General features: G+C 29.9%; 1 protein-coding gene across 2 annotated transcripts in view; it reads left to right on the top strand.

Annotated features, from left to right (window-relative positions):
• Positions 1–18,941, top strand: part of LOC118194429 (general transcription factor IIF subunit 1-like) — a 56,771-nt gene that overhangs the window by 10,571 nt on the left and 27,259 nt on the right. For both annotated transcript variants that reach the window (XR_015042960.1, XM_085823366.1), the window contains exons 3-5: positions 2,163–2,235; positions 7,516–7,709; positions 12,339–12,509. Coding sequence is in view for 1 of the 2 variants with exons in the window: in XM_085823366.1 (XP_085679492.1) it covers positions 2,163–2,235; positions 7,516–7,709; positions 12,339–12,509 (438 nt within the window). In the remaining variant the exon portion in view is untranslated. The remainder of the gene's footprint in view (positions 1–2,162; positions 2,236–7,515; positions 7,710–12,338; positions 12,510–18,941) is intronic.

Raw genomic sequence — 18,941 nt, 5'->3', positions numbered from 1 at the left:
TGTATAATATATGATAAACTGTAGTACTAAATATAATAATATAAAATTTATCACATATTATTTTTCTCATATGTATGAAAGTAAGGTTTCAGGCATTTTTAAGTTAATCATGCAGAAGACAAAAGAAAAATGATGAAATGCAGTTTTCGTACTACCTAGCTTAATATGCTGTTTCTGAGATTGTTAGAAAGAAGAATACAGTCAAAAGTCTGTAATCCAGACTTGTCGGGACTTCGGCGATTCTGGATTATCGATTTTTCCAGATTATAGATCATCAGTTTAAATCTGGTAAGATGGCATGTAGAAATTATAAAATTAAAAATATGAAACCGTAATTTATGAAATAAAGAGCAATTATGTTCTAAAGGGTATCAAAAGTTACAAAAAAAAGCTTAATATTTACTTGTTTACTTTATTAAACATTTCTTTCAGCATGCGCATGCGTTAAGCGTACATTACACATAGTCGAAATTAGAAAATTGCAACCAGAACACTATTAGATTTGTATTCGTGATATTTATAATGACGAGGAATTTGATTTAAATCATATCAAAGACGGAGTACATCAAGATGAAATACTACATTATAAGCCAAATAAAATAAAAACATCTGCCCTGTAGATAAGGATAGTGCTGACAGATCAACTTCCAGTTCATTGCGGGCTGCAACGTCCCCCCCCCCTGCGCAGTGCAGCGTGAAATTGATAAACAGATTTCGGAATGGTTAGAGAAACAAAGGAGCCTTTATCCACTTTTTGTTTGATGGACATCGAAACATGCTTTCCCTTTGTAGATCCAGCATCGGAAATTCTATTTGACATAATCGAAAGATCCATCTTACTTTTATAAAATTGCTCTAACAGACTGCAAAAAAATAATAAGCCGGTTCCAATTCGAAGATTAAGGAACAATGCAATCTGCAACATTAACTGAAATAGATAATTAGATAATTTTAGCTTAGCTTATACCGTCCATTTTACATTAAACGCGCATGCGTAAACGTATTATACACATGCATACACGCATATGCGCATGCGCAGAAAGTTTATAGCTTTGAGGTCCGGATTATAGATCATTCTGGATTATGGGTGTCCGGATTAACGACTTTTGACTGTAATCTGTAGTTGATTTTCGTCTAACTGATGTCCTACTAGTAGCTTCGAAACACTTGCAATTTCATTACTCACATGTTTTAGGCTATGTTATTTGGTAAATAAAAACTTTACTTTGACAGCTTATTGTTAATAAAAATAGGTAAATACTGGAAACGAGATGAAACCGTGTATGTTAAATCAGTTGGATGTGTAGTGGCATGACTTCATTACCTTCAGCTGATTAAAGAATTTAATTCTTTCACTACCCAAAATTTTCTGTCTTCAGAATTCCAGGTAATAGTTAAAATTTCTTTCTCCTGCATGACAGGTCTCTCAACTCTGTGTGGTGTTTTCTCATGCAACTCTGGGAGTAAATTGAGAATTAAGATTAAAATGTTAAGATATTGAGATTTCTCTGTCCACCTATATTGCAGTGGAGTAGAATGTTATATAACCAGATTTATTTTGTATAATATCCCATGAAAACTATTTTTGGAGCTGAAGATGAAGATAGAAATAAATGCATATAACTTTGTTGATGTAAAGTATATGGTGCTGTAAAATGTACACATCTAGAAGGTTTATTAGAAGAAAAGGTATTCAATTTTAAAACATGTAATTTCAAAATATTCCAAAAATTTTAGTTATCAGGACTGTTGACTTTTGAGTGTAAAAATATATTTAATATTACAAAATGTGTATTTAAACTCCTGTAATGGGGGGGGGATAAAATAACAGCTTCTAAGCTGTTATATTTCTAATCTTTATGGTAGAAAATTTATGAAAATTATTAGAACATATGATATTAATTTTCTTGAAATATTGAAGTATACTAAAATATAGAATTATAAAAAGAAGAAAGTGTTTATGAATACATTTATGTAGGTTTCTAGCCAAGTATGGTTAAAAGTGTATTTTAATTAAGGGTATTGTTGAAAACATTGGATCTAAACAAAATCAGAAGTTTTGTATTATGTAATAAGTATTAACTTTGTATTTATAAACTTTAATGGTGTATTTCCATTTTACAGAACGTATAAATTACGTATACTAAATAAATTTATTCTAGGAATAAATCAAAGCGTTTCAATGTTATGCGCTTCAGCAATTCTCACAAAGTGGACGTTGCAAAATGGACTCAGGTATTACTGAAATTTAATTTATTACATATTTAATTAATATATTTGTGTTGTGTGTTTAATTAATGTATTTGCATCGTATAAATTAGTATTGTGTATATATATGTGATAGATATAGCCAGTAAGCTGAGCAAAATGATTTTTGGTTGATGTACTTGCATGTTTTTTTACTTGTGTGACTATTTTTACTTTCTTTTTCTTAATATTTTTTAGTAGTTCTGATTATCCACATCCCCTTGAAAGGCAGCCAATTCAGTGGCAATTTTGTGAAATAGCGAAAAACATTTGTTCAGTTATGTCCTGCATGTCTTACTGATACTTTTTTATATTTTTTTTTATTTCTGTGGTAAGATTTTCTATTGGTATAATTTCCAGCAAGTACAACAATTCAATGCATGTTAAGCAATATTTCTTCCTATGTTCTTCACATAAATTTGGAATGTGTGTGCCGAATAATTTTATTTTTCTGGCAGGTAATGCAAGATTTAGCCCATTCTCTAGCATCATTTTTAATATTCTTCCAAAAGAATCTTGAAGCTATTTGTTTCACTGATGATTTGATACCATGATGGTTCAAGTCATATATTTTGTGGAAAACATTCATTTGAAATTGTGCTTTGAAGGGTCGAATATTAAGAGTTGAAGTATCACACCAGATTATTTTTCCACATGGTAGTGGATATTGTTTAAAGTTTAAATTTTTGCTTCTGTTTAGTAATTTTTATAGTTCTTCATTATTGATTAGTTCATCCACAATTTTGTCATAATTGATGTTCGAAATTGATTCAGTTTTAGACATTGAGTCTGCAATAATATTATCTTTCCCAGTTATATATTTTGTATTTGTTGAAAACAGAAAAATATACTGGATATGGCTTAATTAGCTTATTTTTAATCTAAATTAATAATTGTCTTAATTAGCTTAATTATTCAGTGGTGCTTTATCATTTTTCTGTTTAAATGCAAATATAATTGGCTTGTGTTCTATGAATATTGTAAATTCTCGTCCTTCTGTCATATGTTTAAATTGTTAGATGGAAAGGTAGGTACTTAAAAATTCCTGGTCATATGTGCTATAAGCTTTTTGAATGTCATATAACTTTTTGAAATAGAATGCTGTTTGTTTGCAATTTCCATCTTCATACTGCTGTTGAACAGATTAGAGTTCTCTGTACTTACAGCTAATGTTAGATCTGGATTTGGAAAGCAGTATTGGCTAAATTTTCTTTGCATTTTTCAAAGGACTTCTTTGCTTCTTTTGTTTTGTCTGCGGAATTTCCCTTTGATCTCTCTCTCTTTATTTATTTATTTATTTTGAACTCTAAATATTCATATAAGGGAGCTTCGTTATTAGTCGCATCCTTTAAGTATCTTCTATAAATGCCAATCATTCCTAAAAATTTATGAAATTTATGAATAGTTTCAGGAAGTTTATAATTTATTATGGTTTGTTCTTTTTCTGGAAGAGATTTTGAGCCATTTGACGGTATCAAATATCCCAAAAATTCTATTTTATTTGCTTCCATTACTGATTTTGATTGGTTGATACATAGACCATACTGTTGAACTCTGTTAAGTACTTCCTTAAGGTGTTTCTTACACTGTTCCTCAGTTTCTGGTACTATTGGGATGTCATTGAAATATGGAAAAGTAAAATAGTCCTCTGATAACTCTATTAAAGGGCCTTTGAAAAGTGGAGAGAGCATTTCTTATGCCAAAACTCATTATTTTAAATAAAAAAAGTCTAGATGGTATTACTGTCGCTGTTTTTTGTTTACTTTCTACTGCTATTAAAATTTGGTAATAGGCTTTAGGCAATTCATGTTTAGAAAATGTATTCTTCCTTTCGAAAAAAGATTGAAGTCTTCAAAAATGGTTAAAGGTGCAGTGATCTAACACCATGATATTATTTAAGCAGTGGTAATTCTGCATGGTCTGAGTGTGTCATCTTTTTTTGTGACTAAATGAAGTTAGCTTGCCTTATTGATTTTGAAGGTCTTATAATATTGTTTTCAAGCATAAAGCTAAATTCTTGTCTGGTTATTTCTAAACTTCTGTTTTGCTTTTGAATAAACTGGTTTGCCATAAATTGCTAGATTAATGTTCTTTTTTTTTTTTTAAATTAGTAAATTAGGTTTTGTTATTTGCGAAAATTGTGCCAAAATATTAAAAAATTATAATTTTTGTTTAAGGCGCTTCCATTTGATTCAGTGGCTGATGATGTAATTTCATGAATAATGCTGAGTTTAGTTGCACCATCATTTAGTTTTCTGTTTTTAATATCAATCAATAAATTAAACCGGTTAAGAAAATCTGCATCCAAAATGCCTTTACTGACTTTGGCTATGATAAATGGCCATTGAAAATCATAGCGAAGTTCCATATCAAAAGTTAAAATTTGATATTCAAAACACAGGATTTCAGTATCATTTGCAGCATAAAATTTAAAGCGGCCACTTATTTTGTCACTACAATGGCTTTAATTAGACTTACATTCGCACCACTGTCAACCAAATATTTTATCCTCTTTTTTTTTTTTTTTTTTTTTTTTTGTCAATTACGAAAATTCTGTATTTGAAGATTTGGGTGTTCTTTGAAGAACCTTCAGAGTTGTGTGTAGTGGTGGGTGTAGCACCAAGGTTTTCTGTTCCAGAAGTAAAAACTTCACCAAGTTGAATAATTTAACATAAAATTTAATGAGTCTTCTATCCTTAAGATTTAACAACATAGATAAACATACGTGTCAGACTTTGACACATTAATGAACTTATACGATGGATAACATACGAAGTGTACTAAATTGGTACGATGTGAATTGATCCTGCTTAACAGTTCTTTTCACATAGGCAGGTATATGGCGATATAGATAGATGATGTGGAATGCTTGAGTAGATTCTTATTTCCAATGAACTGTTCCTTAGTAGGGCTCCTTGCATCATGTTTCTGCACCACGCTTAAGAGAAGCACAGCGACTGGCCACGCCATCAAATAGGTGTAGCAGGTAGTAATAACAGAATAAAGCATTTTATAAGAAAAAAATTTTATGAGGAAAAACCAAAACCTGTGTGGCTGATATTTATATTTTTAGTTAGTACATAATATTGAGTAATTATTATTAGCTATGTTTTATTATGAACACATGTTTAGTATGCACAGGCAAGCATTGTCTATTGTCAAACGAATACCTGATAATATGCCCAAAATACAGCAGTTCTACCTATTGTTGAAATGGAGGTGCAAATAATGAGAAAGTTCTGAAAATAATTTGACCATTAATTTCAGTGTATACAAGGCAAGGTTTCATTTTATTATTTTATCACATTTCATGTGTTTCAAAATAGCAATAAATTTTTAAAGTTATGCATTTTGTTTTAGATTTTGTAAGCTTATATTGGAGCAATTTATGTGACATGTGTATATATATCACACTAATTCGTGCAATATAATTACTTTTTAATTAAATATTTTTCAAGTGTTGATCTGTCAGTGCATGTATGTATAACTTTTAGGTACTTTCCCGTTTCACCGGCGCAAATCCGCCAAACAGACTTTGTAGGCAACAGCATACAGTATACACATAAAAAATTTTAGTTCTAAGAATTTTTTATTTTGAAGGCATAAACATATTAATACAATTTAAAATTTTGTAAAAAGCCAATAAATTTGTAAAAAGACATTAATTTAAGAATTTACTATGCTTTCATGGTTCAACATCCTGATTCGCCGTTTCGTATCACGTGACACAAAGTGATCTCATCTCACGTAAACTACGCTACAAAAATATAATTCTTACAGTACTTATCTACATTAATTTCAAGTTAAATCTTAGTTTGGAATATATGTTTAAATGCAAGAATTATTTCAATTCATATGAATAGCTTACTCAATTATGTAAAACCACAGTGCTTTACTTCGCTAGTGCATTCTCATTAGAATTCATGAATTTAACCCTTAATTTTGCCTTTCCCATATTTTCGCCTTCGGGTGAGCAGTGTGATTGTATCCTAATTGACTTAATTACCACAAATGGTCTTAGGGTATATAAAACTGAACTATCTGGTAAAAATTCTATGCAATTGTAAACCAGTATTGAAAGAAACAATCAATCTGATAAGAAATGGCTGTGACTTGTTTTGAAAATGAAGCGTGAAAGGTTACCAGCAAAGACATTCCGTTTAGCATCAGTTGTACCATTATTGGCAACTTTATTGTTTGCGCCAGCAAAACGGAAAAGTACCAATTTTTATTACTACATTTAAAACTTCAATAAGTCTGACAAGAGACAAACGTCTAACTATTACTACAATAAATTTTTTAACATCTCCAGAAAATTTTGTGTGTATTGATTTAGTACGTAAGGAAAAAAAAATGAATTGTGTACTTTTAGATTTTTCACACTCTGAAGTTGCCAATGAGTATTAGCGACTTTGAGATTTACAAAAAATGTTTGTTTGGGTTTCTTTATGGTTCATAATTACTGTTTCATTCATAAATAATGATAAAATTAAGCATTTGAAAAAATAAAGGAAAGAAAAACTGTATAGCTAATGGTTTCTGTTCAATAAAATGATGGCTAAATATATTTGATATAAATCTGCATACATGTGTGTGAGTTGGCTGTTGTTGCATGTGTAATTCGAAAATGTGCCAGAAACATGGTAGTTCAACCAAATGTTGAAATGCAGTTTGAATAATCAAAGCATTTAATTTCTTTGTGAACAAAATTTCATTAATATAGTTTTAATAATTAATTTTCTATGTATAAAATGTACATACATTTTTAACACTGTGTCATTATTTATATAGTAATTTTTTAGCAAAAAATACATTCCACTCATGCTCAGAAAATTATAGATTAATTTTATTTTATTTAATATGCCAATCTTAAGTGTATATATGTTTCTTTATTCAGAACCACTTTTTTGGCCTTGAATAAAGAAACTTCTGTGTACTTAATATTAACTAAAATTGGATCACAAAGTTGCCAATTTAGGCATCTATATTTTTAAGATTTTTTATGTGTATTTGTTATTTATTTGTTTTTTGTTATGGATGCATATTACAACAGCATAAGCAAAATGTTATTTACTTTTGTTTTATGCTTCCTTTTTAGCATTTTCATTGGAAAACTTGCTTCATAGGTTTAGTTATGTTAAATTAAGTAGCTTTCAATTTAATATTTTATATAAAAAGCAAACTATATAACATATAAGGTGGCCAGCCTTAATATATAATATTCATTTTATTTTGTCACTTTTGTTTTAAAATGGTCTTATTTTTAAGGTGAAAATGGAAAGAGAAAATAATTTAAAAGAGTTCAAAGCTGATGAAGATTTACCAAAATTTGGTGCTGGAAGTGAATTTGGGAGGGAGCAACGAGAGGAGTCTCGGCGTAAAAAGTATGGAATTGTGTCAAAAAAATATAATCCTGATGACCAGCCATGGATTTTAAAACTTGGAGGAAAAGGTGGAAAAAAGTAATGTTATATTATATTCTATTGCAAAAATCTGTTTATGTTTACTTGTCCCTAAAGTGGCTATAAACTGGTAATTTATTTTGCCTTCAGTGTAGTGTGGTTAAATAGGCTGGCTCTGGAATTTTCATGATTCACTTGTGTATGCTTATGTAATTGGATCATTTAAGGATGCCTCCTGTCTCTTGTTTTGGTTTCATTAATGCTGAAATGCCTACAACAATTTTATATTTGCAGAATAACAAAATTATTCAAGATTGATTTATTTACAGTAATGGTACCTATTACCAATATTATAGTATTTCTCTTAGAGGCAGATTCTTCTGAGCCATCTTATCAACTCCTGAACCACTGAAGCATTAATAATTAAGCATTTTTCAATGAAAAATATATTTAAATTAAAACTGTATGTCCCATGTCTAGAACATGAAAAAATTAGGAAAAAAACTTTGAAGTCAAGATATATTGTTTTCATGTAAGAGAAACAATTATCTTTAAATAACAGAAAATTTTAAAGCTCTAAAAAGGAATAATGATGCTTCAGTTTAGGGTTCTGTCTCAACTGAAAGATTCCAAAAAATCAGAGTTAAGAAAAATGGCTAAAATAGTGTATTAAAGTATATGGTTAAATTAGAAAATAGAACTTTTTCCAGAATGTCAAGGAGGCAAAGGAATGAAGATCATTCCTCTTAAATTAACTAATATGCAACAAATAAAAATTAAATTAATTTCTGTAAAAAATTTTCAGTTAATTTCTTACAGAGAAAGTAACTATAATTTTTTTTCTTGCAGAAAGTATTTTATTCAATTTTTATCTAATATAGTTTTTTGTAGCAGCCTTGGCACAATTTGGGCTTCAAAAAGCGCATTTTGATGCCGAAAGTTATAAACATCCACAAAAGCAAAATTGACTGCAGTTAATAATAAATTAGCAGTTCATTCTTTATCTATACAAAAAGTTATTTAATATGTACCACAGTACCCTGAAAGGAATTAACATATACTTATTATAGAGACAGATCGGTTGCACACCAAGCATTTCATGTTAAGTATTTCTTGCTACATTATACAAAAAATACTATAATTTGACATATAATTTCACTTAAGTTATTTACATATATGCAAAATCCCTAATGCTATATATGCAATCATGATGTAGACTTAGATGCAATAATGTTGCAGAAATATTGATCCCTAATGGACAGCAAACTTGTCAACCGAGGCAGATTAAATAGTAATTTTTGTTTCATTTGGCTTTTGTGGCCACAATTCCTTTGGCACTCTAAACGTGCCTAATTCCAGAATATTTACGTTTTTGATATTGTTATTATAAGAAGAAAGCAGCTGTCTGCATAAGCCAAGGTGCAGAAAACAAGCTCATAATTTATCTAATATGGCAGCGTATTAAGAGAAAGGTTTCAGATTCAGAAATTTTGTGTTCAGATTCCAAATTTAAATCTAATAATAATAAATAAATAAAATCTAATACATATCTTGAGACATATCTAATACATATTAAGATAAATATTTGCCAAATTCAATTAACATTGAGGAGCTAAAATTTTGAAAGCTAATATGTTAAAAACTACTCGTACGATTTTTACAAAACTTGGTATTCTGGCATAATTTGAGTCGTAGAATCGAAATATGGAAAAATATTGGTATGTTATTTCAGAAAAAGTCCGATTTTCTGTCAAAATACCTATGTTAGAATAGTGCTATATATAAATCTAATATATATCCTATGCACGCTTTCGAGACATGAAAAACGCAATTTGAATTTTGTCAATCGACCCAGTTTTTTGAGTAAAAAAAAGGGGGGGACAGTTCTATATCTCGCGTTCTACTGGGCCGACTCACGAAATTCAAATTGCATTCTTCATGTCTCGAAAGCGCGACTTACGATATATATTAGATTTATATATAGCACTATTCTAACATAGGTATTTTGACACAAAATGGGACTTTTTCTGAAGTAACATAATTTTTTTTTTTTCCATACTTCGATTCTACGACTCAAATCATGCTTAAATGTTAAATTTTGTAAAGTTTGGTGTGAAATTTATGGAGAAATTCAAAAATTTAACTTGCCGCATTTTTTTCAGGTGTAGCCAAGAATAATTCACTTGGCGAACTTCTTAATATATGGCAACCTATTTTCCTTTCCCTTCCCTTCCATTGTGGATGAGTAGAAAAAAAAGTCACATTGATTCTACTTTCAAGTAATTTTAGCAAAGTGTGTAAATCACTTTTTTGTTATTATCACTTTCAACAAATATGCCAAATTTCAAAACACGCCACCAAATAAATTCACGTATACCTTCGGAAATTTTAAAAAGCTCCCAATTTTTTGCAGGTATGCTTAGAAATAAATGTACTTTAAGATGATTTTAAAAATTTTATAAGTTATAATTAAAAGTATTTTTTGAAAAATTTTTAAAAATTATTTAAAAATACAAATTTAAAAAATAAATCATAAAAAATGGGTGAATTTTATTTGTAAAGAACCTAAATTTCAATTAACATTGAGGAGCTAAAATTTTGAGAGCTAATTTTTAAAAAACTACTTGTGCGATTTTTACAGAACTTGGGAGTTTGGCGTAATTTGAGTCGAAGAATCGAAATATGGAAAACATTTGACATGTCATTTCAGAAAAAGTCCGATTTTGTGTCAAAATACCTATATTTGAGCAATGCTATATATAAATCTAATACATATCTTGAGTCGTGCTTTCGAGACATGAAAAACACAAGTTAATTTCGTCATTCAACCCAGTAGAACTGTCCTCTTTTTTTTTTTTTTTTTTTTTTTTTTTTTCTTCTTCTTCTTCTTCTCATAGTGTATATTTTCCAAAGCTCAGAGATGAGGAGAGGAAAAAGTCTAAACCACATTTTGAACATTTTGAAATCTGGCTATAATACTTGATTCTTAAAAGCTGAAAGTATATATTTTTCTGTACTCCCTGCATGAGAATCACAGTATGTGTATTACTCCTTGCGTCCTTTCCTTAGGGAGGATTCAAGCAGTGACAGCACGTGCCTGCTGTCTCCCCTAGGTATATTCCTAATATTAAAATTTTTTCAATGAGAGTCGGGTATGCTATGAACTGGTTGAGTATTTTCACCATTCACATTCCTCTAGCCATAGTTTTAGCAGAAAGTACTACCACTGGTACACACATGTAAATTTTACTATCATCTTCATAGAATAAGGTAAAATTTTATTCACTACATTTATAAAATCCAACTTGAGTATACAAGCTATTCATCTTAATTTGAATTTGAATTTTTGTATGTAGTTATGTTTCAGTCATGTTACGTTGAAGAAATGTATAGCCATACTTCATATTAATAGCTCTGCTATATTCATACAATGTTAAAGGCCAGTTACCATGATGAGGAATGGAAGTTTTAACTGCCATTGTATTTTAAGCATTCCACAATCATTAGCAAGTAGTTACACTTATTTGTTTGTAGAAGAACTGGCCATTTTTTTTATCAAAGTTTATTTTGTTATTGTTTTGTATTTGTCAACTTTTTTATGTTTGTTAATTTCTAAAGTACATTTTAGATTGCTTTATAATAAGGTAATTTGGATTATTTTATAATGAGTAAACAATTTTAATAGAATTCCATGAATATGTAAAAGAAAATTTTGGTTTTATATTGATTGTAAGAGTTTTAATAAAACACTCTCATATTAAAGATATTTAAACAAAGATTTTCAAAAAGTCTGAATTTTACAATTATTTCTTGAGAAAATTCAAACTCCAAATTTAGGGCAATTTTTATAATATTTGGAGAGAACATTTAAAGAACTTTAAAAACTTATAATTTTAGAGAAAACAAAGTTACAGACATTTTGAAATTCAACTGGACATTTAGTACTACTCAACATTTGTGTAGCATATTACAAAAGTATTTTAAGAACATCATAAATATTTGAAAAATTGAAACTGTAAACAATATAAACTAATTTATATTTTCACAGAAGGAAAGCTAAAAAGATGATGAAAACTCAAATTTGTGATCTATAAAATTTTGAGGCATGTTTCTAAAGAGAAATAGGAAAATTTGTATGCACTAAACTAACATAAATTCATAGAATGTTGTAAGCTAAAATAATAAATATAAAATTTTTGAGAATTATAGCTTTTGAAATTTACTTGAATTTCTTTGTTTTTAATTCAACTTATAATTTCTATAGATTCTTAAAACATTATATTGTGTGCAAATAAAAATTACATTGCAGTAAAATCTTAAGGTATTTTTATGTGTCAGTGCTTATAACTTGCCTTCAGAATCGGGGTTTAATGCGAAGGATGTGCATATAATGAAAATACTTGTATAAAAATTCTATATATTGTATGTATTAAAACATAAAAAATATATGAATTAATAATATTAAATTTTAAAAAATTAGTTTAAAAATTTTAAAGAAATGTTTTATTTTATTTTATCTATTTATTTATTTTTGGGCTAAGGTTTTAATTTGAATATATTCTGTTAAGATAGCATTATCATTTTTATTAGTACAATTTATTGTTTATTGCGTTTTAATCTTGTTTTCTGTTTTTCGTATAATTTAATTTGTAAATTTTATTTATTTATTTATCATTATTTTTATTGTAGGTACAAAGGAATTCGTGAAGGAGGTGTTACAGAAAATGCTTCTTACTATGTTTTTACCCAGGCTGCTGATGGAACTTTTGAAGCATATCCTGTAGAAGAGTGGTATAATTTTACACCAATTCAACGTTACAAAGCATTAAGTGCAGAGGAGGCTGAAGAAGAATTTGGAAGGTGATTCTGAATTCGTAGTTTTTTTTTTTTTTTTTTTTTTTTTTTTTTTTTTTTTTTTTTAAGTATTCAGTTGAGTTTTAATTTTTGTAACATGCTATATATATCATCATTAGGTCTGCAGTTTGTGATATGATATTCTGTATATCTGTTGTAATGTAAGAACCATTATATTATTTGGTCAGAAAAGTTCCAGGACTGACTTTAAAAAACTACTATGATGAAACATGCAGTTTAGTTGCTAATTATCTTATATGTTTGTATATATAAATGTTGTTGAAAGAAGTTACACATAAACTCAGTGCTAGGACTGTGGCAGGGCAATACAGTGTCATAGTGGGATAAGCAATCTGGTTTTAACAAAAGTTTCCTGCTACTGCAGATATCAGCTGCGTGAACAGTTCACATTGGCGTATTTAATCACCTTTTGTCAATTGAAAGAAAGAGATTTTCTTTAGAACACTGTGCTGTGAAATTTGTAAAAAGATATCATTAAGTACAAAGAGGTCCGAAATGAAACTATCACGCTACCAGATTAGATTACTTTCAGTTATGTTACAAAAAGTCAACTACAGAATGTCATCAAATTATGTGTTCTAATATTGTATCATATGACATGGGGAGGTTTTATACTGAAAGTTCAAAAACAAAGACTATGACGTTCAAGAAGCAAAGTTCTCTGGTCGGCCCATTGTTGTTGATTAGGCCCACCTGTGAAAACTTAGGGAAAAAATCAGTATAAAACCACACGAGAGATTGCTAAGGAGTTTGTCATTAGTGCCATGCCAATTAGTCGCACTATGCAGTGCATAAACTTGACGTACAAGTTCAATCGCTGTGTGCCTCGTGAGCTGATTCAAGCAGATAGGGACAGATGTGTTCACACTTACAATAATATGCTTGAATATCAACACAAGGACAAAATTCTGGGACAGATCATCACTTGTGATGAAAAGTAGATTTACTTCAATGACACAGAACGGAAAGGGGGTTGGTCTGCACCCGGTGAGCCCGTCGGCTGCTTCACAAAGCACAATTTGACTAACAAAAAGACAATGCTTTGCATCTGGTGGGATTGCCGAGGAATTATCCACAAAGAATATCTTCAAAAAAGGTAAAAACCCCAACAGTTAGGTGTACAGCAAGATACTACTCCATGCTGACACAGCTATCAATGAAAAATCTCGAACTGAATTCCAGTGCAAAAAGGTAATGTCCCATCAATATAATGACCACATGTCTGGATTCACTGGCTGGACTCTGTATGGACTCGGATGGGATCTTTTTTCACAGCCAACATGTAGCCTTGACATCGCTCTTTTGGACTTCTACCTTTTTTCACACCTGCACCTACATCTTGCTGGTGCTATCTTCCATTCTGCACAGGACATCCGAAATGAGGCGGAGATTGGTCGGAAAAAATACCAAAATATTGGCAGAAAATCGAAGATTAGAGTGGTAATTACTACCCGCACTAAAGGTACTGCTTTCTTGTCCCTCCCCCCACACCATCTGTGTTAAGAACAATTTTATGTGGAAAACTTTTGTTGCAACCAGATATTTTCCTTCAGTTTACAATTGTAACATGTGTTGTCACCATTGTTCAGCATTCTTTTTCCTCACATCACTTCAGATTGTAGTTCAAGGTCATCCTTTATTAATGGGTGTGGGGCAGTGTTCCCCACATGTGTATACACTTTGGTGATCATATATCAAAAAATTCTTCTGGGATGTAATGAAACTATAGAGTTGAATATTGTTCAGTCTATGACCCATCAATTCGATGTTTTGGCACGTCAAAAATTCCTTTGTTGGAGCTGATGTGAGAGCTTGCATTGTCATGATAATGAATGATTCACCTCTTCAGCTTTTTAAAAATTTGTCTGATGACTTCTGGCAAACAAATGGTCATGAACGATTCGGGATTGACCATCCTGCATTGCTGTAATGCCGCATGCCACTGTCGCCATGTGACTGGTAATGCCAAAGAAACAGGCAATTATTTATATCGATGTGCTTCTTCCTTGAACACTTTTTGTTGGATTTGACTCGTCTTGGAAGATCTATACAGTCGACTCTTGTTTCGTTTCAGGCTCATATGCGTAGATCCATAATTAATCACCTGTGTAAATGTTATACACAGTCTTTGATGAACCTTGAACATATTTTTCGAGCATTTCCGTGCACTAATCAACACAAGCCTTCTTTTGAGCGTTTGTCAGATTATACGGGATTCAACGTGAACAAATCTTTTTTTTACGGTGAAATATTTCATGTGATATCTGATTGATGCTTTTTGTACTAATGCCCAAAGATGCCTTAATCTCACGATATGTCACACGAAAATCTTGCTTTATCAGTTCACGCACAGCAATGATATTTTCTTGCACAACAACCAGTTTTGGGTGACCTTCACAGAATTCGTCCTGGAGCGAACATCGACCACAATTGACTTTATTATATTAGTTTTTTACAGTACTATAGGATGGTGCTTTATTGCTGTATAAAGAATTAAGTTCATCAAAGCTGTCTTGATAATCTATGTCGAAAGTTATGAAAAAAATTGCACAAAGATGTTCATGAGTCAATTCCATTTTTTGCCCGAGATGAATTTTTCAGTTTACTGTAAACAACACGAATCATGCTAAGAGAAAGAACATTCTGAAGAAGTTATGGTTAAAAATATCAAACTTTTGATTGGAATCGTCTGCTGTTGCTTAGCAACACCTATTGTTGCCAATGTCAGAAATATAAATAGCAACCTTCGTAGTGACTGATATTGGAAATTGAATGATATCAGTTGATTATGCTTCTTAAGTGCTGAAATAATGATATTGGTATAGTACCTATCATAGAAGATATATGATTGTGAGCATTCATTTAAAATTTCAGTTCCAACTCCTTTGTGTATTTATTTAATTATTTAACTGTAGAATCTAGTTCATCTATTCATGTGAATTAAAAAGCTGGGATTGTTTCAAGTAAAGTTTCCTTCTCTCCATGTGCGAGACAAAGGAAAGCTTAAAACTATACTTATTTTTAGCATTTAAGCTAAAAGTAAATAAATGTAACATTGCTAAGCAAAACATATATGCATAAATTCAATCTATTTCTATTACTTAATGTAATGTACAGTTTCTTTTGAGTTATCCTTATAGCACCGTAAGCAGGTGTTAGTCACTGTTTGATGATGTCATGTATTGTACATTCGTTATTATTTATTCTAATCAATGAAACATAACATTAGGCAGCCTTTTTTAACAAAGCTCTTCCTTTTTGTTGTTGTATCAACAGTTCTAAAACTAAATATTTTTTATTTTAATTGTGCAGTATTTAAATAAAAGAAGAAAAGAATCCAAGGAAAGTGTTTTGAAATGAAATTTACTGAATTATTGAAATTATGCAAATTTTGTTTCTTCACCTTTAGTAATTTTCAGCATAATTTTTTGTATTAAATTTTATTTGATCTTAATTGTCTTAAATCTACACTAGATATTTGTAGAACTTTATATAAAGATTCAAACAATGGTTAATTACTAATTCCGAAGTCAAACAACAAAAAATCAGCGTTATATTTTCAAAATTTTCACGGTAAAAACCATCGAAACTAGTCCTGTGAAAATTTTGAAAATATAACGCTGATTTTTGTTGTTTCATTTCGGAATTAGTATTTATTCGGCGTGTTATTGTGTCTTAATGGTTAATTAGTTAATATTTATATTTGATTTTGTTTTACATTAGTATGTAGTATATTATTAAATTTATTCTCAATAATAGTACATTAATCGTTATTTTTATTTGCATCATGTTTAAAAGTACATTGATAAATGCTTTCCTTCCCTAATCAGAAATTTCTAAGTATAAAAGTATAAGAAAATTCCAAAATGAAATTCACCAAAGAACATAAAATTTAGAATATGTAATTAAATAGTAATATATTTTACATTAGAATCATATTCTAATTAATTGAATAACCTAAATCATGCATTATTAATTGAAGTTTATCTGATCTGGAGTTCATTTGCAATAGTGTTTTTTCATGCTTTAAAGTTGGCAGTTATAATTTTATTATAATTATTGAATAGGAGTTTCATTGTCTGGAGACATCTAGTCTGAAATGTTTTCTTCTCTTAAAAATTTCACAAAAATCTGAAGCTCCATTTGTTTTCAAATAAAAGAAATTCTGTTGCATTAACGTATAACTTACAACTTGAGAATTTGTAATATCACATTCAGTTTCAATAAAATGTGTCTGTAACGAAAGTCAATGATCATTAACAATCAGTATATTTGCAAAAACATATGAATGAAATAATTCAGTTTTAGCAGGCATCATATTCACTTCACTGATATGTAGAGCTGTAATGATACAATTCACAAAACAAAAGTAGTGCATGTGAAAAACGTAGTAAAGCGATAAATAGTGGAAAAGTTTTTGGAGAATGAAAACTCTTTTATAGAAATGTATCAAAATCTGTAACAAAAAACAAAACAGCGTATCTATCAACAAAACTGCTTTCAAAAGAATTTTTTTTGCTGTAAAATGAAAACAAAAATGATTAAGTACACTGTCTTTAAATATCTCATTTCTAAGATTTCTGCTAAAAGAAACTCTATGCACTGCATTCCATGCATATCACTATTAACAGTTATAGGAAATGATAAAATTGAAATTTTGGATTTATTGAAAAAAAATTCCAGTGTCATTTTAGCTTCATTTTCTTTGCTGTTTTTTAATTTTACAAGCCAGGCAAATCCAACAGATTCTGTTTTTAAGAAATTACACCCTTTTATGTGGATTATAAACAAGCCAAACATTAAAAGGCTTAGCAGTATATTTAAAGTGTGAACTAAGGACTAAAAAACGATGGGACAAATAAATTCTTTACATATATTCACAATGTAAATTCAAAACTAATATTAAAGGCAATGGAATACATACCCCAAATTTGAGATTTTTCTAAAATGGAAACTGCACGTGCAGAAATAGCTAAATAACTTAATATAAATTCACTTTTTCAACCAAAATGTGTAACTAATCTAGGTTTTTTTTTTTTTTTTTTTTTTTTTTTTTTGTATTTAATTTATTTGAAGATATGCATAACATGAATTGCCAGTAAATTTGTTGGCATATTGAATTTTCTGTAAATCAAAGTTTTGTTTATTTTCATCTAAGAATGTGCACAGATTATTGCAGTTATCATTCTTCAGCTCTTGAACCATGCCTTATTAATGAAGATAGGAAAATGCCTGATGAAAATTAGTAGTAATAAGGCTTAAGTGTGTGAATAATAAGGGAAAAAGTACAGTGCATTAAAAACATAAAATAATAATCCCACAACAGCTGTACGAGCTTTCTGAAAAGTCCTTATCTAATCATTGGCCTGCCATAGATCGTATTTTCTTTTTTACCCTGTTTTCTTCTCTGATTTTTTCCTCTTCCCCCCCCTTTTTTTTATTATTATTACTTGAATTTTTTATCCTGCTATTTTTCTAGTGGATTTTTTTTAATGGAAATTTTAATTTATACAGTCAGCTGATGAGTCATCTATTATATTGAGGTTTTACTGTTCTAGCATGCGACAGATTGAGATGGTTTATTTTTGCTTTAAACTGTATATTTATCTTTAAGGAAATAAGATAATGAAAAAAGTTTATTAAAAAAAATATTGGAAATAACTTTTTTTTTTTTTTTTTTTTTTTTTACATTCACCCATTCAGTGTTATTTTTCATTACAATTCTAGCTGAGCTTTTCTTCACCATTTTGTTATTTCTGAGATTCTTAAAAAGTTGCAAATTTTTTATGTGCCTGAATGTTTTTTAAACATGACTGCCATATTTGAAAAGACCATACATGGAAGATTTTTTTTTTATTGGGGGGAGGGAGGATACCACAGCTTTTCTTATATGATGAGTGTTTCAAGTAATTACTTGAAATTTGTGTATGCATGTAAACATGCAAATTTAAGACATGTATATACATTAATCTGCAAAAAGTAACTTTTCTAATTTTGGTTGTAATTCAGTAAAAAATCAACTGGGAGACATGCATAGCTTATTCAGAAACTAAGTACCGTTTCATTCTAGTGCCGTCGCAGCGCTGTGGTAGGCGTCCCGCGCATGCACACTAGTCTTTCTTGTTCACTGAATTTCAATTGTCGCCATTTTGGTTGCTCTAAGTTGTGTTTTCAGTTTGCTGTGCACATTCAAAATGTTTAAGACAATTAGTTCTCCCGCTGACTGTGAGATTCGTGCCGTGATTAAATTTTTGAACGCGAGGAATGTTAAACCGGCCGAAATTTATCGTCAAGTGACAGAAGTTTACGGTGAATACGCGATAAGTGATGGAATGGTAAGAAAGTGGGTAAGAATGTTTAATGCAGGTTGAACAAATGTCCACGCCGAGGCTCGGAGTGGTCGGCCTTCTGTTGTCA

This window comes from Stegodyphus dumicola, chromosome 9, assembly GCF_044657685.1.
Source record: "Stegodyphus dumicola isolate Sdum_Otavi_A_Nest chromosome 9, ASM4465768v1".
Taxonomy (NCBI): Eukaryota; Metazoa; Arthropoda; class Arachnida; order Araneae; family Eresidae; genus Stegodyphus; species Stegodyphus dumicola.
Note: the sequence above shows the minus strand (reverse complement) of the source record. Positions and strands in the feature narration are given on the sequence as shown.